The sequence below is a fragment of the Poecilia formosa genome, unplaced genomic scaffold (assembly GCF_000485575.1).
Source record: "Poecilia formosa unplaced genomic scaffold, Poecilia_formosa-5.1.2 Scaffold97, whole genome shotgun sequence".
In the NCBI taxonomy this organism is placed as follows: Eukaryota; Metazoa; Chordata; class Actinopteri; order Cyprinodontiformes; family Poeciliidae; genus Poecilia; species Poecilia formosa.
The window spans coordinates 1,227,654-1,248,876 of record NW_006800036.1 but is presented as its reverse complement, the minus strand read 5'-3'; the positions used below and the strand labels follow the sequence as shown (position 1 = coordinate 1,248,876).

The following is a 21,223-nucleotide window of genomic DNA, read 5'->3' as shown; positions in this document are numbered from 1 at the left end:
GCACAATGTCAGCGTTAGAAAGGTTGTTCAGGATAACACAACACCAAACGAATTACTGAAAAAGTGCCGACATGTTCAACAACTTTGGAAAATGGTCTGATTTTTATAGTGCACTTCTTACATTTTCTGATTAAGCCACATGAAAAGGCCAAAACTGTGAAAGACCTGATGAGAAATCAATTCTGTGTTTCCAAAGCAGAGCTAACTTTTAGATACATAATTTCTCCCAGAGCTTAAATGCAAACTTAAATCATAATCATACCAGGATAGGTAGTTAATCAAAGGCGTAATGGTGCGCTCTCTTTGTCCCCTGAAGTTGGAAATGCAACTAAAACAGCTCCTTAAGTCAGAATCCCTATGAATGTTATAGGAGCTTGAGATGCACACAAGGTATTAAAATTGCCTTCTGTTTATTTTATGAACTAATTTAAATACTGATTTAAGGGACTGGTATTTAATCTAGAACAGATAAGTATCATGGACTATAACAAATCTAAGTTTGTCAAAATGCCAACAGAGGGGACAGAATGCTACTAGGAAATGTGGCATTGTCAAATATTTTTAATGTGTTAAAAACGACAAAAAATTAGGAAAACTGAGTTTGTAAAAGTATGACATTTTGAAATTTAGGAACGCCAACTCTGACTTCTGTAACAAGTCAAACAGCGCGTTACTGTCTATAAACTCATATCAAGAATAAGTTTTCTTGTAAATATAACAACAGTTCCAAAAAGAAGGTTTTGTGGTATTAAAACTGATCTCAAACTAAGTTATGTCCAAGCAACATAAGCAAACTGTTCTCAAGGAAATTTTTTACACTTTTTTTTCATTTAAACTGTTCTAAATTACTTTAACTTCAGAAGGGGAATGGTAGTGTAGCAAGTTTATCTATGATAGCACACTGATAGCACAGCAGCATTTTATTTCGCTTTGGTTTATTAAAGCGATTTGGCAATATTTTAAAAATAATGGCAACTACATACACTGCTGAAACATTTAGAAATACTGTAGGAAATGGCATCAAGTAGTTTATTCATCAGCTAAGTGATTGCGGCAAATCAACACAGGCACATTATTAGATTTGGTGTTCTATTCAACAGTGCACAATGCTACAAATACGATTTATAGTCTTTAACATGCCAGGCTTGAGGCTTATGATGGTTTGTGATTAGTTATCTTGGTTAGTTAGAAAACAAAAAACAAAAAAAGACAAAATCAGATGGAGCTACAAAAGGCAGCCGATGCAAAAGCAGTACAACAAGATCTTATGACCAAATCTGGCCAATCGTCACCTTCACAGCTGGCAGGAATCAGCCAATCAGAATGTGCAGCATTGGAAAGTTGAAACAGACTGAACAAAATGAAGTGAAACAGAAGCTGGAAGACAAATTTTGGATTGGAAAATAAATGAGATGTGGAAAAAGAAGGAAAAAGGGAAACAAAATGTGCAAAGGTTTTGAGAAAAACATTAATAATACTTTAAGATTTAGTACAATAAAACATATACAACAATAAACCAAACATAAAAGTCGGCATCAGTTACAGTGCGTCACTTGAAAAAAAAAGTTAATCACTTAACAAAATAATTACAAAATAGACTTTGCAAATAGGCTTTTTAGCTACATGAGAACATCTGTCTTAAAGATAAGGCTCATTGTTTTGGTTTGCATTAATTATTATTAGGCATTATATGAAATACACTTGAAATTAATATGTACCAATTAAAAAGAAACTTCAAAAAGAAAGCTTAAAAAAAATCACAAATTAAATGTTCACAATAAAAAAATAAAAAGTACCATGTTGTTGCTAATAAATTTGTAAAATTCTAAAAAAAACAATTGTTCTAAACAGCCTACCATAAATAATGAGCCTTTAATCTTAAAAAGTATCTTTATAACACATTGTGTAAATACTAGAGCTTTTGATGACTTAAAATGCTTTCACATTTGATAATGGAAAAAAAAAATACTGTTTTGGCATTTCCATTGCACAACTCTGGTGGGCAGTGTTAGAAAGCAGACAATTGAAACAAGCAGCTCTCTCACATCATTGCCAGAAGTTTTGAAAATCAAAACAGAAACCACACTCTTTAAAGAATGTTCTTGGTAAGCATTAGGACATGCTCCAGGTTACAATTTCATAATTCAGGAAAACTAAAATTTTAGGCAACTACAAACCCCGACTAAACAAAATTAGGTGAATCTACATCCTGGATCTACATCACCCAAAACTTATGGAATCACACTGGAGTGAAAGTTTTCTGGAGCATGCCCACAAATCAGATATTAATTAAGCAGGGGAGAAAACCCAGGCCAAAGGAGTTATTGTTTGACATGCGGCTAGCAGGTTCTATAATAGCTAAGCTAAGCTAAGCTAGCTCTCAAAAGAGTCGAAGCACTAACTATGTCCAGAGTTTTTAATATAAGTTTTGAAGCACCTGGATAGGTCTCAAGTAGTTAGTATCTTAGCACAGAAGTCAACAGTCTAAACAACCTCAGTTTTTGGAGGTTGAGGAAAAATGTAAATTTGCTACCAAGCTAACATCAGTTTATAAGCTAGCCACTATTTTTTTCTTTAGGAAGGATCAAATATCCCACATCCAAAATAAATACTCAATTTTCAAGCTCTATATTCAACATTTTTCACCTCTTCACTTTTCATATCTGTATATTTAGTCACAATACAATTCTAAATTATAAAAGTAATTTAGAGAATTTGCTCAAACTAATAGGAAACTTTAGAGAATGGGTCATTTGAGACTTTTCCCATTGTCTCTAGCTCTTAGCAAGACTCCTAAATTTCCAGTTAATTCAAGCTGCAACTGTTGCCGTCTACTGCAGGTAATATGCTGACTGCTCAAAACTATTCAAGAAAGCCACATTTATTATCCACTAAACAGAAGCAGTGTGTCTCAGTAAGGTAGTTTTTTAAGATCACTGCAGTTTACAAAAAGTCTAAATAACTGAGGAGGCTTTAAATGTAGTAAGTGAAGGTAATAATTGGAGCTTTGACTTAAATGAATCTCAACTGATTAGGCTACAAAGAGGTAAATCTCCACCTTTTAGGCCTCTTGCCTCATACAAGTACATCATTAGTTCCTCTCCTAGGCAAACCATTGGTTGAAGATTTGCTGCTGAGCCAGTTGGGGCTCCTGGTAGATCTGTCCCAACATCTCATGCATCATGCAGAGCAGAGGACAGCCAAGGCTCAGCAGCTCAAACAGGAATATATAGTCCTGTGAGTAGCTCCTGACGTGGGATCCCACAGCTGTGACAGACTCACACACACTTCCCAACAGCTGTTGAGGCAACACACACACAGCCCGACCAGCACGCCTCGGCCAGCTCAGACCGCGCTTAATCAAGGAAACCAGGGTACCTGCGGGTTGGATGGCGCCTGTGGCTGAACAGATCCCGCTGTCCACAGACGAGGGTTTCAGGTGGCTTAGGTTTTCCTGGAAAAATCCAGATAAAAATGCAAATGAGCACACATGCCCCTACTTAAAGTAGTAAAATATTAGTTTTTATTTTTTTCCTTCTCAATTTCCAGTTATGTTTGCAAAATAAGTTTAGTGGAAAGGTCTTTAGTAACTTTGTAAATCTATATAAGAATTTTACTTGTTTTGGTTGATCTTAAGAATTTTGCACTTAATTGATAATGTTATATATTTATATTACCAACACCTTATTTTCTGCTCTTAAATCACCATAAAAAATGAAGTAAAAGTTACTTGAAAAGCTGTCTTACCGTTGTTCTTCTGAACCTGCCCCAGCTGGTGCTGTATTGACGCTGGGCATAGTGAATCTTGCAATAAAACTTTTCTGTAATGAAATAAAACCAAAAATTTTTATTAAAAAAAAAAGTCTAGGTTTTTTTTTTTTTGTTTGTTTTTTTGTTTTTTTACAAATACTCCTTATTTTGATATAAGAATCAGCTATAACTCAGACGTACTCTCCTGTGAATCAAACGTGTGTCCACCCAGACGGAGGGTGCAGTTACAGACGTCGCAGCGGAAACACTCGCGATGGAAGAAGTAGCCTTCAGCGCTGAGTCTCTCCATCACATATACCCGTTTGGAGCAGAAGTGGCAGATGTCGCTGCCACCGAGTCCAGGAGGGAAATCTTTACGCACCACACACTGAGGGGGGGAAAAGACCAGGCAAAGGTGAAGAAGTAAGAAAAATGCTCTCCTGAGAAGTTGCTTGGCGTTTTTCTCCAGAAACCTTTAGAAAATGAAAATTTAAAAACACTGATTCATATGTCAAAAACAAGTGCTATATGGGGGCGGGGGGAAGAACTCTGAAGGAAATTAGTTAAAAAGGTTAAAATATACATCAGTACTAAGTGAGTAAAGAAACACAGCTGATAAAAAAAACACAAATACAAAGGCAGAAACAGGTCACTACAAATTCTAAAATTAGTGGTAATTTTAATCTTAACTTTTTAGGTCAGAAGGTATTTTGCAATTCTTTAAATACATGGAGACATGTTGAAAGAAAGGTTTAGTGTCAGAAGACTGTATTTGACAAACACACACACAACCAGAGTGAAAGGGTATGAAAAGTCACAATGAAACAGAAAAAAAAAATGCATGAATGTTGAATATCTAGGTAGTAAAACCAGAGTCCAAGGCAGAATTGCACTGTTCTCAACTTCAGATATTTGCAGCTTCTTGAGCTCTCAGCAAAATGGAGATCAACTGCGTCTGTGGTTTATCTTGCAAAAAGAAAGTTAAAATTTGGGCTTTGAGGTATGCAAGTAAACATTTGCAATAAATGCTTGCATTTGTTTAGACTGTTAAAACCATGTGTACACTCATGCAACTGGGATGTATTCCTAGCTTTTAAATTCCCTGGTCAGAAAACTAAGGTTGAGAAATATTTGTTAGCACGCCAACTTTTCACAAATCACATTAGTATCAAGTCTGGATTAGTCTTCTAACCATTTACATGCATCTTACCGGTGCGGCATTGGGCCTGTGGTCTGTCTCATAAAGGACGGCCAGTTTCTGAGCTTTAGCATCTATTGCTGATGATACCTTTCCAACTACTCGCTAATATTTACACAAAGAAGAAAGAAAAAAACAAATGGGAGTGGAAAAAAAACAGAATTTATGGAAGGAAATAATGGTGTGTTGTTGAACTGTGTTTGGACTTAGGTTTAGGACTTGTACCTCTTTACTGTAACTAGGAGCTCCAGAGGGACAGCTCTCAGAGCGAACAATTGATTTTGGATTATTTCTTCTGGTGCGTTCACCATCACAGGCTGCAGTGCACTACATGAACACCACATGGTAAAACTTCTGTAAGGCATCATATACTGCATGATCAGAAATGTTGGTAAACTACCAGGATACATATGCAAGTGTGGGGATTCAAAAAAAAAAAAAACGGGCATTAAAGTGGTTTAAAATTTTGAAGTAAACTGTGTTTTCAAATGTTTTTAAATAGAAATTATTGAATATAAAACTAAAAAGGAACAACACATGGCTGATTTAAGCCAAAACTATTATATTTATCTAATAAATGTTTAGGAAACCAAAGTATTTATGTGAAATAACCAAGAAACCTGGTACCTTAGTGGGATCCTTCTCAGCTAGTTTTAAACCCGATCCATGAACCCTCTGCTGCTCATTTTCCACATTTTTTATCCTCTCGAGATTAGTGAAGGCGTTCTGACTTTTACCGATGCAAGACGAAGAGACAGAACACGTTTCGCTGCTGAATGGGAACGTATCAGGACGAGAAGAAGAGTTTTGCTCAGTTTTCTCAGATTCAGAGCAGGACAGAAGAGAGGAGGTCACTTTAGGTTCAGAGGTGAAACAGGTCTGAGCGACGGGATCGGGAACAGGGTGGACCGCAGGGAACATGGTGGAGCTTTTAGATAGAGACAGAGGAGGAGGGAGAGGAGGAGNAAATAAAATTATGCTCACTTTATGTCATGATCTTGAATGGCTTAAGTTTCTGTTTCCACTTTTGATTATTTCCTTATTTCATTATAAGCTGTTCCTTTAGCTCAGTGTTTTAAGAACTTTCAGGCTAACATTGTAAAGAAGAAAGTCTTCCTAATGTTTTGTCTGGTGAAATAAAAATTTTACTAACTTTCCTTGGTTATTCTTTATTTTTCTTTCAGCTCCTTTCTTGTTCCTTAACCGCCTTTCCTCAGCCTGCCTGCTTGGTCTCCCCTCACAACTGAACTCTCTTCATTTTCATCTTTAATTTTTCATTTAAAGATCAAATTAAAAATGTAAATACTATATGCAGTATAGCTCTAGTCACTGAATCTATACTTTGCGATAAATCCTTTAGATTTTATTACTTGAAAAATATTTCTGATTTGCAAACTTTTTATAGCCCTCAATAGAAATTGCTTCTCATTCTTCATGTGCAAATGCCACAAGCTCAGGGATGTTTGAGGGCTCTTATGTTGCAACAAGTCTTCCTCAAATCCCACCAAAGATTTTAAATCGGATTCAAAGGTGACATTTTTCTTAAGGGTAGAGTTAGGGTTACTAGTAGTTTTGATTGCAACCCTTGCATAGAAAACCAGTGCTTTGTTTCACACGCTGACACTACATTGAAGTACCTGGATGCAAAAAAAAAAAAGAAGAGCTTTTTAAATGCTACCCACACTGCGTGTCTCAGCTGAGGCGATTTCCTCAATGTCAGAATCAACTTCAGGAACAGTTTCTGGTTTTGAGCGGAAGTGCTTGATGAAGATCAGAGGGAATGCTGTGCACAAAGACAACAGAAAACATAACACTGTCAAAAGTTCAGCAAATAATGAGATGTTTTTGGCTCTACTTCTACAGTGAGCCATTTTAAACAAATCATATATTGTAAAACATATGCACATACACATGCGTGCACAAGAACTCTCAAAGATTGGGAGCAGAGTGGTGCTGTGGTTCCCCCCCAGTGACCAGACACGTTGTGTACTTTATATCAAAGTGACATTTGTGAGAGAAGATGGTGAAGGGCACAAACAATGAAATCAAGTAATAAAGGAAGAAAAAAAAAACTGAAATAGGAGCTAAAGTAAGGTTAACCAAATTAATGCTGAAAGGCTAAAAGAAAAGAAAAAAAGTTGAGCTATGGCGACATCTAGAGTTGAATATGTAGCACAACAGTTTTTTTTTAGTACTACTGGTTTAATCTTCAATCACTAAAGTGGTTTTTGACATCATATGCTTACACATCAACATCATAATAATTTGGAATATCATTGAAAATAAGGTTTGAGTAATTCAAATCCAAAATGGTAAACTGGCAGTATGTAGATCCATATGATAATTGATTTTTAGGATTTAATAATTTGGATAGGGGTATAATCTAAGACTAATAAATAAATAAATAAAATCTGCCAGGACTTGCTGCAGCTTTACAGGCCACATAATACGGCCAGATGTTAATAGAGAAACAAGGAAATACTTTCTATGAACCACAAAGACATCAAGCAAAACAAATACATAAAATAAGATAGAAGTTAGTAACAAACCAGAGGTATCAAAGGTTTAAGCTGCTTAACTTTGCAAGCAAAGAGAAGTAGGGCAGAGTCAATAGAAACACTCACTTGCTCGAATCTTTCGTTTCCATCGATTATTATGTTTTGTGTTAGAGTGACCTGCAGACCAAATGCAATCAAATGACCCGTGAGGAAATGTTAGGATTTCCACCCCCATCAAGAACAGATCAAAAATCCAATAAATAAATATATGAAAACCCAAATTAAAGTCTCACTGTGTGACTGTAGAGCCACTCTTTAATAATGTGTCATTTTCTGAACCACGGTTGATTGAGAAAATCCAAAAAAAGATATTTGCCATTTGCCTTCTACTCCAGCAGTTAGGGTTTTTTAAAGCCAAAGCATTTGTCTTCAATTGGAAACGTATAGATTTAAGGAAATGTGGGACAGTTTTGTCAGAACATTTTTAGCCCAGAGAAGTCAACAATAAACACTTGTTGAAACACCCGATTAGTTCAAAACCCACGGACAAAATGACAGAAAGACACAGGGTTAGGGACGTTGGCACTAAACAGATATGCTGAGAAACTCTCAACACGAACAACTTATAAATATTAAAACCAAGATTCTCCATCAGAGAGGCCAGAAAAATTGGATTTTAAACGGTTTCTTCAGTTTCACAAAGTTAAATGTTGGACCACATTAATGGCTGTACTGACCTTTAAGGCTGTCGTGGCTTCTGGCTGCAGCACCTTCTCCCTTCTTAGGTCCGACGATGCAGGAAGCCTCCAGAGCATCGACACCCATTTCTGTATCCTCGGGGAATCTTTTTAGATCTTTTTTCAGCTGCTCTGACTGCATGCTGGTTGCCTCACCTGTAAATCATTACAGAGTGTGGGCACCAAGTTTTCCCGACTCCAAACAAACATTAGTTGTTGCTGGACTGGCAATTGGAGTGAAAGTAAGACAGTACACCCTGTTAATTCGAGAGTCGTATACATCAGGACTACATAAAAACAATCTGGGCCTGTGTTCTGAAAGAATCCCAACACCGACGGCTTATAATGCCATCATTTTAGTAAAATTCTGAGAATTTTAAGATTTTTCTTCGGTCTTAAGAGAGTTCATAACATGACACAATGTTAGAAGTAGTGAGGAGGATTTTTAGTGAACCTAAGAGTGTCGTACGTAGTGACGATTCTAGAGCTGTTCAAAACAGCAGGCGCCGCTTTACAATGTTCTCATGTAAAAACTTAGAATTAAAAGAGGGTGTACTTTCTTCTTGTCATGTATGGCATGCATTCCGACATATATTCACAGTTACTCCAATATATTTAACAACATTTTTCCACGATTTCACAACTTCTTTCAATCTATGTAATCCACACAACACATGAACATCTTCTCTACAAGTCACACAGGCTTATTAAGCAATTGTAGGTACAGAAAAACAATCTGCAGAGTCTAGTTTACAGAGTCACTTGTTTTGTGTACAAAAAGTTACACATATGCATATATATGTCATGTGTACTCACAGAGTAATGAAGTCAACAATGTACAGAATCTTTGCAGAGGTGATTCCACTCGGCCACAGCAAAAAAAATGAAAAACACGTTGGCATAAACATTTTCCCGATAGGGATACTAGACAACAAGGCCTTGTTTTGCTAACGAAGAGGTGTTTACCGAGTGTTCTCAATTTGATTAGATTTTGTTTTCCGTTTTATTTATGAAGGGGAAATAAAAAAAACTGAGGAAAGGACAGAAAAGACCCATAAGTAAAGCCCACAAGGAAACCGATAGAAGCATACTGGTGAGATTCACTTCAGTCCTGTTCAGATTGGCTGGGGTCAAACTCTATAGCTGAACACTTTTTTTATATATACTAATTAAGCTTTTGCATGACGGCCACCCTTTTTCTCAGGCTGTTGCATTTAGGAAATCTTCAATTTTGTAACATTTTGTCACAAGATGGACAGGATTATACCCACTTAAGTTGCTGCAAAGCTCAAGCATCTGTGTCCTCTTTAAAAAAATAAATAAATAAAGCACGCGTTAATTGTTAAAGGCTGTGATCATGAGCATGATTTGTGTGGGTGATGTTAGGTCAACTCAAAGAGCTGGAAGAAGGATTTACATTAAACAGCTTCACAGAATGTGTTGATTTTGCTGGTATCGAGAACAAGTTGTGTGAATGAACCCCATTGTGAATATTTGGTCTTTTGGAAATAATGCAATTCAACTGATGGGTAACAAATAACACTGCAAATGAATATTGCGATCAAATACATTTATTTATCAATAGTTATATACACAGCTTCTAAATGTCATAAATTAAGCAATTTTACAAAATTTGTGTATAATAGGCAACACAAAAATTGATCAACAGGCTGCAACGATACAACTGTGAGAGAGAAATCGTACCGCCAACATGAGTTTTCAGGCAGGATTAGACAAAAAAGAAAAGGAAAAAAAAGCTGCTGTCTAATTATTTCCTGAGCAAAGACTAGGAGGTACATGAGAGAGATCTGGAGAGGGGAGCAGGAGTGGGAAGGTCTCCTTCTGAAACAGAGGGAACCACAGACATGTGGAGACATGTTACTGTCAAATGGGCCGAAGAGAAGGGGATGCTGCTGACACACGAGTGGCAGGGAATATATTCAAAAGCCGTTTGGACGGATGGTCGGAGTAAAGAGGACATGGACAAGCATGGCACAATGTCAGCGTTAGAAAGGTTGTTCAGGATAACACAACACCAAACGAATTACTGAAAAAGTGCCGACATGTTCAACAACTTTGGAAAATGGTCTGATTTTTATAGTGCACTTCTTACATTTTCTGATTAAGCCACATGAAAAGGCCAAAACTGTGAAAGACCTGATGAGAAATCAATTCTGTGTTTCCAAAGCAGAGCTAACTTTTAGATACATAATTTCTCCCAGAGCTTAAATGCAAACTTAAATCATAATCATACCAGGATAGGTAGTTAATCAAAGGCGTAATGGTGCGCTCTCTTTGTCCCCTGAAGTTGGAAATGCAACTAAAACAGCTCCTTAAGTCAGAATCCCTATGAATGTTATAGGAGCTTGAGATGCACACAAGGTATTAAAATTGCCTTCTGTTTATTTTATGAACTAATTTAAATACTGATTTAAGGGACTGGTATTTAATCTAGAACAGATAAGTATCATGGACTATAACAAATCTAAGTTTGTCAAAATGCCAACAGAGGGGACAGAATGCTACTAGGAAATGTGGCATTGTCAAATATTTTTAATGTGTTAAAAACGACAAAAAATTAGGAAAACTGAGTTTGTAAAAGTATGACATTTTGAAATTTAGGAACGCCAACTCTGACTTCTGTAACAAGTCAAACAGCGCGTTACTGTCTATAAACTCATATCAAGAATAAGTTTTCTTGTAAATATAACAACAGTTCCAAAAAGAAGGTTTTGTGGTATTAAAACTGATCTCAAACTAAGTTATGTCCAAGCAACATAAGCAAACTGTTCTCAAGGAAATTTTTTACACTTTTTTTTCATTTAAACTGTTCTAAATTACTTTAACTTCAGAAGGGGAATGGTAGTGTAGCAAGTTTATCTATGATAGCACACTGATAGCACAGCAGCATTTTATTTCGCTTTGGTTTATTAAAGCGATTTGGCAATATTTTAAAAATAATGGCAACTACATACACTGCTGAAACATTTAGAAATACTGTAGGAAATGGCATCAAGTAGTTTATTCATCAGCTAAGTGATTGCGGCAAATCAACACAGGCACATTATTAGATTTGGTGTTCTATTCAACAGTGCACAATGCTACAAATACGATTTATAGTCTTTAACATGCCAGGCTTGAGGCTTATGATGGTTTGTGATTAGTTATCTTGGTTAGTTAGAAAACAAAAAACAAAAAAAGACAAAATCAGATGGAGCTACAAAAGGCAGCCGATGCAAAAGCAGTACAACAAGATCTTATGACCAAATCTGGCCAATCGTCACCTTCACAGCTGGCAGGAATCAGCCAATCAGAATGTGCAGCATTGGAAAGTTGAAACAGACTGAACAAAATGAAGTGAAACAGAAGCTGGAAGACAAATTTTGGATTGGAAAATAAATGAGATGTGGAAAAAGAAGGAAAAAGGGAAACAAAATGTGCAAAGGTTTTGAGAAAAACATTAATAATACTTTAAGATTTAGTACAATAAAACATATACAACAATAAACCAAACATAAAAGTCGGCATCAGTTACAGTGCGTCACTTGAAAAAAAAAGTTAATCACTTAACAAAATAATTACAAAATAGACTTTGCAAATAGGCTTTTTAGCTACATGAGAACATCTGTCTTAAAGATAAGGCTCATTGTTTTGGTTTGCATTAATTATTATTAGGCATTATATGAAATACACTTGAAATTAATATGTACCAATTAAAAAGAAACTTCAAAAAGAAAGCTTAAAAAAAATCACAAATTAAATGTTCACAATAAAAAAATAAAAAGTACCATGTTGTTGCTAATAAATTTGTAAAATTCTAAAAAAAACAATTGTTCTAAACAGCCTACCATAAATAATGAGCCTTTAATCTTAAAAAGTATCTTTATAACACATTGTGTAAATACTAGAGCTTTTGATGACTTAAAATGCTTTCACATTTGATAATGGAAAAAAAAAATACTGTTTTGGCATTTCCATTGCACAACTCTGGTGGGCAGTGTTAGAAAGCAGACAATTGAAACAAGCAGCTCTCTCACATCATTGCCAGAAGTTTTGAAAATCAAAACAGAAACCACACTCTTTAAAGAATGTTCTTGGTAAGCATTAGGACATGCTCCAGGTTACAATTTCATAATTCAGGAAAACTAAAATTTTAGGCAACTACAAACCCCGACTAAACAAAATTAGGTGAATCTACATCCTGGATCTACATCACCCAAAACTTATGGAATCACACTGGAGTGAAAGTTTTCTGGAGCATGCCCACAAATCAGATATTAATTAAGCAGGGGAGAAAACCCAGGCCAAAGGAGTTATTGTTTGACATGCGGCTAGCAGGTTCTATAATAGCTAAGCTAAGCTAAGCTAGCTCTCAAAAGAGTCGAAGCACTAACTATGTCCAGAGTTTTTAATATAAGTTTTGAAGCACCTGGATAGGTCTCAAGTAGTTAGTATCTTAGCACAGAAGTCAACAGTCTAAACAACCTCAGTTTTTGGAGGTTGAGGAAAAATGTAAATTTGCTACCAAGCTAACATCAGTTTATAAGCTAGCCACTATTTTTTTCTTTAGGAAGGATCAAATATCCCACATCCAAAATAAATACTCAATTTTCAAGCTCTATATTCAACATTTTTCACCTCTTCACTTTTCATATCTGTATATTTAGTCACAATACAATTCTAAATTATAAAAGTAATTTAGAGAATTTGCTCAAACTAATAGGAAACTTTAGAGAATGGGTCATTTGAGACTTTTCCCATTGTCTCTAGCTCTTAGCAAGACTCCTAAATTTCCAGTTAATTCAAGCTGCAACTGTTGCCGTCTACTGCAGGTAATATGCTGACTGCTCAAAACTATTCAAGAAAGCCACATTTATTATCCACTAAACAGAAGCAGTGTGTCTCAGTAAGGTAGTTTTTTAAGATCACTGCAGTTTACAAAAAGTCTAAATAACTGAGGAGGCTTTAAATGTAGTAAGTGAAGGTAATAATTGGAGCTTTGACTTAAATGAATCTCAACTGATTAGGCTACAAAGAGGTAAATCTCCACCTTTTAGGCCTCTTGCCTCATACAAGTACATCATTAGTTCCTCTCCTAGGCAAACCATTGGTTGAAGATTTGCTGCTGAGCCAGTTGGGGCTCCTGGTAGATCTGTCCCAACATCTCATGCATCATGCAGAGCAGAGGACAGCCAAGGCTCAGCAGCTCAAACAGGAATATATAGTCCTGTGAGTAGCTCCTGACGTGGGATCCCACAGCTGTGACAGACTCACACACACTTCCCAACAGCTGTTGAGGCAACACACACACAGCCCGACCAGCACGCCTCGGCCAGCTCAGACCGCGCTTAATCAAGGAAACCAGGGTACCTGCGGGTTGGATGGCGCCTGTGGCTGAACAGATCCCGCTGTCCACAGACGAGGGTTTCAGGTGGCTTAGGTTTTCCTGGAAAAATCCAGATAAAAATGCAAATGAGCACACATGCCCCTACTTAAAGTAGTAAAATATTAGTTTTTATTTTTTTCCTTCTCAATTTCCAGTTATGTTTGCAAAATAAGTTTAGTGGAAAGGTCTTTAGTAACTTTGTAAATCTATATAAGAATTTTACTTGTTTTGGTTGATCTTAAGAATTTTGCACTTAATTGATAATGTTATATATTTATATTACCAACACCTTATTTTCTGCTCTTAAATCACCATAAAAAATGAAGTAAAAGTTACTTGAAAAGCTGTCTTACCGTTGTTCTTCTGAACCTGCCCCAGCTGGTGCTGTATTGACGCTGGGCATAGTGAATCTTGCAATAAAACTTTTCTGTAATGAAATAAAACCAAAAATTTTTATTAAAAAAAAAAGTCTAGGTTTTTTTTTTTTTGTTTGTTTTTTTGTTTTTTTACAAATACTCCTTATTTTGATATAAGAATCAGCTATAACTCAGACGTACTCTCCTGTGAATCAAACGTGTGTCCACCCAGACGGAGGGTGCAGTTACAGACGTCGCAGCGGAAACACTCGCGATGGAAGAAGTAGCCTTCAGCGCTGAGTCTCTCCATCACATATACCCGTTTGGAGCAGAAGTGGCAGATGTCGCTGCCACCGAGTCCAGGAGGGAAATCTTTACGCACCACACACTGAGGGGGGGAAAAGACCAGGCAAAGGTGAAGAAGTAAGAAAAATGCTCTCCTGAGAAGTTGCTTGGCGTTTTTCTCCAGAAACCTTTAGAAAATGAAAATTTAAAAACACTGATTCATATGTCAAAAACAAGTGCTATATGGGGGCGGGGGGAAGAACTCTGAAGGAAATTAGTTAAAAAGGTTAAAATATACATCAGTACTAAGTGAGTAAAGAAACACAGCTGATAAAAAAAACACAAATACAAAGGCAGAAACAGGTCACTACAAATTCTAAAATTAGTGGTAATTTTAATCTTAACTTTTTAGGTCAGAAGGTATTTTGCAATTCTTTAAATACATGGAGACATGTTGAAAGAAAGGTTTAGTGTCAGAAGACCGTATTTGACAAACACACACACAACCAGAGTGAAAGGGTATGAAAAGTCACAGTGAAACAGAACAAAAAAATGCATGAATGTTGAATATCTAGGTAGTAAAACCAGAGTCCAAGGCAGAATTGCACTGTTAACTTCAGATATTTGCAGCTTCTTGAGCTCTCAGCAAAATGGAGATCAACTGCGTCTGTGGTTTATCTTGCAAAATGAAAGTTAAAATTTGGGCTTTGAGGTATGCAAGTAAACATTTGCAATAAATGCTTGCATTTGTTTAGACTGTTAAAACCATGTGTACACTCATGCAACTGGGATGTATTCCTAGCTTTTAAATTCCCTGGTCAGAAAACTAAGGTTGAGAAATATTTGTTAGCACGCCAACTTTTCACAAATCACATTAGTATCAAGTCTGGATTAGTCTTCTAACCATTTACATGCATCTTACCGGTGCGGCATTGGGCCTGTGGTCTGTCTCATAAAGGACGGCCAGTTTCTGAGCTTTAGCATCTATTGCTGATGATACCTTTCCGACTACTCGCTAATATTTACACAAAGAAGAAAGAAAAAAACAAATGGGAGTGGAAAAAAAACAGAATTTATGGAAGGAAATAATGGTGTGTTGTTGAACTGTGTTTGGACTTAGGTTTAGGACTTGTACCTCTTTACTGTAACTAGGAGCTCCAGAGGGACAGCTCTCAGAGCGAACAATTGATTTTGGATTATTTCTTCTGGTGCGTTCACCATCACAGGCTGCAGTGCACTACATGAACACCACATGGTAAAACTTCTGTAAGGCATCATATACTGCATGATCAGAAATGTTGGTAAACTACCAGTATACATATGCAAGTGTGGGGATTCAAAAAAAACGGGCATTAAAGTGGTTTAAAATTTTGAAGTAAACTGTGTTTTCAAATGTTTTTAAATAGAAATTATTGAATATAAAACTAAAAAGGAACAACACATGGCTGATTTAAGCCAAAACTATTATATTTATCTAATAAATGTTTAGGAAACCAAAGTATTTATGTGAAATAACCAAGAAACCTGGTACCTTAGTGGGATCCTTCTCAGCTAGTTTTAAACCCGATCCATGAACCCTCTGCTGCTCATTTTCCACATTTTTTATCCTCTCGAGATTAGTGAAGGCGTTCTGACTTTTACCGATGCAAGACGAAGAGACAGAACACGTTTCGCTGCTGAATGGGAACGTATCAGGACGAGAAGAAGAGTTTTGCTCAGTTTTCTCAGATTCAGAGCAGGACAGAAGAGAGGAGGTCACTTTAGGTTCAGAGGTGAAACAGGTCTGAGCGACGGGATCGGGAACAGGGTGGACCGCAGGGAACATGGTGGAGCTTTTAGATAGAGACAGAGGAGGAGGGAGAGGAGGAGAAGGAGGAGGAGGAGATGGTGTGGAAGGACAGGAGGAGGTAGATGACTCCACCTACAGAGGCAAAGAAAGATGGATATTACAGACCAAGGAGAACATCAATAACTTGTTAATGTAATGCAACACTTTCAGTCCATCGCTACACTTAAAGGATTTTGGAAAAAAAGATTATTTTTTTTTTTTATTTGGAGAAAACTTCAAAATGTCTATAAGTTAGAGCACAATCCTGAACTCTATGGAGGAGTAAGCGTATTGAAATTAACTTGTTGTCTGGATTATGTTTTCCTTATTTCCCCGCTTTTGATGCATTTGTCTGCCAAAGCAGTTATTTATTTTTTATATTTGTATTTCCCTGCATGTGTTGCTGATGTTAACATTCTCCTTTTTAGAGAGCCTAAAAAAAAAAAAGCAAAAACAGCCAAAGAAGTCATGCTTTTTTTTGGATTATTTTAATACAAGAATCTGATCTGATACAGAACCTGTGAAACAGATAGAGGAGCAGGTGGTTTGTTGGACCCATGAAACATGGTGGACAGGAGAACGGCTCTCTCTTTTATACTCCTGCGTGAAAATTCTCTAGTCGACAACCTCTGGTTTTTAGTCTACGGGGAAAGTAGGAGGTAATCAAAGCAGGAAGAAATGGAGAGTGAGAAAGTGCATAACGTGTATTTTAAAGGTGGGACTAAATTCACCTTCTGCTCAGAGGCATCGCATGATGGATCAGAGTCCAAAGCGGACAGATCAGACACACAGGTAGGACGGTTTGGGGAGTCTTCTGTGTTTGGGGTGTATTCTGTGTGACAAAGTTCAGAGCCAGGAACACTCACAGGGATCTGAAAGTGGGAGGGCGATGGGGAACGACTTTGGCTGCTCTGATCAAAATATGAATTATTAGAAGAGAGGAAACTGGTCTGCTGAGAAACAGAACTGGGATTCTCCAGCAACCGAAGGTAGATCGAAGGCTGGAAACAGGAGGACGAGGAGGAGACAGACAGGAGGACAAAGGATGAGTTCACAGAAGTTAAATACAGGGAGATGGGAGACGTTTGGAGACAATACCTGCCATTTGGGACGAGATGGAGGAAGAGGAGAAAGAGGTTGGATATATTTGGGTTTAGCAAAACGGGGGTTTTCTTCTTCCTCCTCCTCATCATCTGAAGATGGAGAGGTGGTGGAAGGAGACAAAGGAGGAGAAAAGGAAGGACTAGATGGGTCCTTGGACTGTTTCAAGGATAGAAAAGCAATAAAAATGTTATAAAAGGTAGAATAAAGGAAACGAAAGCATTACTAGAGACCAAATCCAACACAAAAAAGAAAACATAGGTGCTAAAGTTAGATGTCATTAACTATACCTGATGGAAATTTGCACAAATTAAACCCAGATGGTTAGGAAAATCATGTTATGTAAAAGCAGAATTATGTGAAAGTGAAAGAAGCCAGTTACCCTTTGCGATTACTGGCTTCGCTCCAAAAGTTCAAATTTATTTTACCTTGTTTATCAATTAAGGCCCATCATTAATTGTTTTTACAATTTAGAAAGACTTGGTCTGGTTGCCAACACAACATACAGCAACAAAGATAACACAAACACGCGCGCACACACACACACACACACACACACACACATACACACACACACACACAAAAAAGACCAAAGCAAATGGTGCCAAAAATCCAGTCTGGAAGTTCACCTACGTATCATACATATTATCACCTTCTATATTTGAGCGTCAGCTAGTTATTTGGCTATAAATGTTTGCCTGGCACTTTTGTTCCAGTTTTGTTGTTTCAAAACTGAATAAACCCGACTTCTAATGTTATTCTCACCTTGGTGTGCAGCTTTGCCGTTGAGGAGTTCTCCTCAAACTTGGCCAGCAGCTGAGTTGCCATGGAGCGGACCTTGTTCTCCCGCAGCTCTCCGTCCTCACCAGCAGGTGGCGCACTATGGCAGGACAACTGAGGCCAGACAGGAGTCAGATTCAGAGCAGAGCTGGCTGATGAGTTGCTTTGTTAACCTAAACCCTTCGAGTTTTATTAATGCAAAAGAGTTTTCCAGACGAATACCTCTGTGAGGTAGCCGCTTCCTTTCCGTCTCCGTTTGTTAACAGAATCATCCTCTGCTTTCTTCTCATCCTAGAGGAGCCCACATTACAGATTAACTCACAGAGGGACTAATACACCTTGTATTTAAATAATCATTTAAAAAAAAGCATGCCACCCATTGACTGGATTACTTCAGAAATAACTTTACTGTCTTTTAGGAAAATGGATGCTAAACTTTAAAAAGAGATTGCACTGAGACTACATTGCACAACTTCTCTACCTATGGCTTCCCTAATCAAATGCTGAGATTTGAAGGAGTAAATATAGATCTAATGGCAAACTGCTACACTGTTGGGATAAAATATAATGCCTTGCATGCACTTCAAGGAAATGTAAACATTTTTACCCTGGGTATCCTCTTCCTGGGCTGAGGCAAGTTCAGCACTTTGTGGTTGGATTTAGGTGGATATTCTTCACCATTTTCATCTGGCTCCTTGGGGACTGTAGAACGAACAAACAGCAATTATTGGTTATCAGTTTCTGTCCTGACAAAACTGAATAAGCAGTTTGAAATCACAAGATAAAGGAAGCATTAATGTCGCAAGAAAAGATGCGACTAAAGTTAAAGTCCCACAATATATAAAACATAATATGCGTACATTCAAAGCGTGCGAATGGGTTAATCTAGTGTGAGGTGCGATACCAACACAGGCCATTTACCAGTACTAGTTAATTGCCTGAATTGTTTGTAAAATTCATTACTAAAATACATAAAGGTGAGACATTATACGTAAAGAAAAATGCAATTAATTGCGCTAAAATCTTTAGCAATTTAAAATCTATATTATTAATTAATCAAAATTAATGCAATACCGTCCCAGCCCCAGTTTTGACAGAATGTTTCCTTTTACTTGATTATTTTACTGCGGTTCAAGTCTCTGGAGTAAAATACTGTCTGATTATGTGGAGAAGGGTGAGACTTTCACTCAGCAACTGCAGACAACTACTGCAAGACAGTTTAGTATAATTTGGTGACTTTATAATAGGTACTTGTATGAAGAAATGGGACAGCTGAAGTCAGCACAGGTATTTTCAAAAGAACAGATAGCAATATTGCTGAAGTAGCAGTTTTTAGAGGCGGCGTCTGAATTCTTACTGAACATTAGAGAGAAAACTAAACATTTACAGTGGAAATTATTTGAAAGTAATCTTTAAAAAAAAAAGAAAACACGCAAACCTCATTCATGTCCTAATATACCCAACCAACCACCTCAATAATCTGGTGGTCCAAACGGACTGTGGGAATGCTCATTTACAGTCTGTAATTTTTCCTGGCTTTCACAGGTTTGAATTACAGGGGCGACTCAGAAGTCTGCTGAACATTTAGAGCTACATATGAAAAGTGAAGCCGTGGCAGTCGCCAGCAGTGGTGGAGCGAGCAGAGAGGAAGGCTTCTGGAGTTACACGGATGTGACCGGATAGGCTTCCGCAGACATAGCGTGCATACCAGTATGGTTTCTGGCAGGGACCAACCTGACCACAGTTGTGTAACATGCAACTGAAGCCTGTGTGGCAGATAGAAAGGAAAACGTGCTCGCAGTCCTTCAGGCCCTAAAGTGTTTCGATAAGGTGCTGAATTTGTCATTTTGCGCCGGCAAGATAGGAACGTCTACTGTTCAACAGGAAAAAGGAGAACAAGCCGGAGCAAATTTGTCTCTGTTAAGTCAACAGGAGTTGATTTCCTCCTCAGACACAAGACTTAAAAATTAAACGAGTGTTGGAAAACAAGTTGAAAGTTTCTGAAATATTTTGTAAATAGTTTGCCTTAGTAAAATTTGCCTCAAACATTTCAGGACGATTGTCCTAACGTCTCTGGAAAAACTTCCATGAATCAGCACACAACTGTTACAAAGACAGACCATTGTTGTTCAGCGATGACTTCCTGAAGGCCTCAAAGAATTTGGAGAGGTAGAGGACCATCAGCAGCTTGTCTGGTTCAGCTCTGGCAGCCATCTCCTTTCCTGTAGTCACTGGCTGGATGCCGAACTCGCGCTCAGCCACGTCAAACGCCAGCTGGTTGTTCCTCGCCGCATCCTCCTCGTTCAGGGAGTCAAAGTCGCTGAAACAGGCGGAGGATGAGATCAAATGTGAGATTTGTTTATATCCAATTTGGATTTTGAATTTATCGAAGAGATCCAATTTCATTCACGTAAAGAAGCAATTTTCTTAGCTCTTAGTGAGGAACAGACCCAATCAAGATCAAGTCAGCCTGTTTATGGCTGAGATTTATTTCCAATATGATCTGAACAGAGAATTTGTTTCGTTTGAAATAAAAGGTCCAGAAGACTAAATACTGTTTGCATTACGTTTCGTAAAGGATGGGTATCATCCTGAACATTCAAGCAGACCTTGAACCACAGCTCATCATTTCCACGCGCGCTTCCTGAATGTGCCGAGTGTCCGTTTGTGAGCATCCTTACATGAGTTCAGGCCTCTGCCGGTGAATGAGGGCACACAGGGCCAGACCGTCCCTCCAGGATGACGTGAGATTGGTGACATCCACTCCCCTGTAACCCCGAGTTTGATTCTGACACCAGGTTAGGAGTCGACTAGGTCGCACCTCAGATTCTGCAAGAAAGAAATGACATGTTGGTGCATACAGTCAAGACTGCCGCACAGAGTCAAAGGAAGGAACAACATTTTCATGGCAGAAAACGTCCCTGTATCGCTTTCCCCAGTGTGTTTTATTTTTGTCCGGACTGGAAAGTTTTCTGAAATGGTGTCGACGCTGTAGTGTTCGAACTGTGTGTTCTTTTGGACTTGAGCCAAGCGAGCTGGTCCACTTTCTGAAGCTAAAGCAGGACTAACCTTGGCAGTAGAGCAGAAACTTATCCCGATATGTCCTACTTAGAAAACAACCAGAACTTGCACACTTTCATGCAATTTGACAAGCCAAACAAGCTTTCAATCCCATATCAGGATTTGTTTACAGAGGAGGTGGCTCCATTATTAATGTAGTGTGTGAAAATCTAAAGACTTTTGCTTATTCTAACAGTTTAAGCAGGAACAATGATGTGCTTACTGGTTGTTGCAGTACTGTACA

General features: G+C 37.7%; 1 protein-coding gene across 7 annotated transcripts in view; it reads right to left on the bottom strand.

The window, feature by feature from the left end:
• Window positions 1-21,223, bottom strand: part of mical2b (microtubule associated monooxygenase, calponin and LIM domain containing 2b) — a 54,901-nt gene that overhangs the window by 8,920 nt on the left and 24,758 nt on the right. The window contains exons 12-28 of one of the 7 annotated variants that reach the window (XM_016674554.1): window positions 20,601-20,748; window positions 20,040-20,239; window positions 18,527-18,621; window positions 18,142-18,210; window positions 17,905-18,033; window positions 17,137-17,298; window positions 16,770-17,039; window positions 16,557-16,679; window positions 15,742-16,131; window positions 15,346-15,447; window positions 15,133-15,225; window positions 14,127-14,313; window positions 13,923-13,996; window positions 13,554-13,629; window positions 8,184-8,339; window positions 7,573-7,623; window positions 6,480-6,731 (exon numbers count right to left, since the gene is read on the bottom strand). In XM_016674554.1, the coding sequence (XP_016530040.1) occupies window positions 6,616-6,731; window positions 7,573-7,623; window positions 8,184-8,339; window positions 13,554-13,629; window positions 13,923-13,996; window positions 14,127-14,313; window positions 15,133-15,225; window positions 15,346-15,447; window positions 15,742-16,131; window positions 16,557-16,679; window positions 16,770-17,039; window positions 17,137-17,298; window positions 17,905-18,033; window positions 18,142-18,210; window positions 18,527-18,621; window positions 20,040-20,239; window positions 20,601-20,748 (2,441 nt within the window). In that variant the 3' untranslated portion in view covers window positions 6,480-6,615. Of the gene's footprint in view, window positions 1-3,378; window positions 3,455-3,747; window positions 3,822-3,951; window positions 4,139-4,960; window positions 5,054-5,173; window positions 5,276-5,575; window positions 5,914-6,479; window positions 6,732-7,572; window positions 7,624-8,183; window positions 8,340-9,734; window positions 10,026-13,553; window positions 13,630-13,922; window positions 13,997-14,126; window positions 14,314-15,132; window positions 15,226-15,345; window positions 15,448-15,741; window positions 16,132-16,556; window positions 16,680-16,769; window positions 17,040-17,136; window positions 17,299-17,904; window positions 18,034-18,141; window positions 18,211-18,526; window positions 18,622-20,039; window positions 20,240-20,600; window positions 20,749-21,223 lie in introns of those variants that run through there. The other 6 variants (XM_016674555.1, XM_016674552.1, XM_016674553.1 and 3 more) reach the window with 6 other exon arrangements.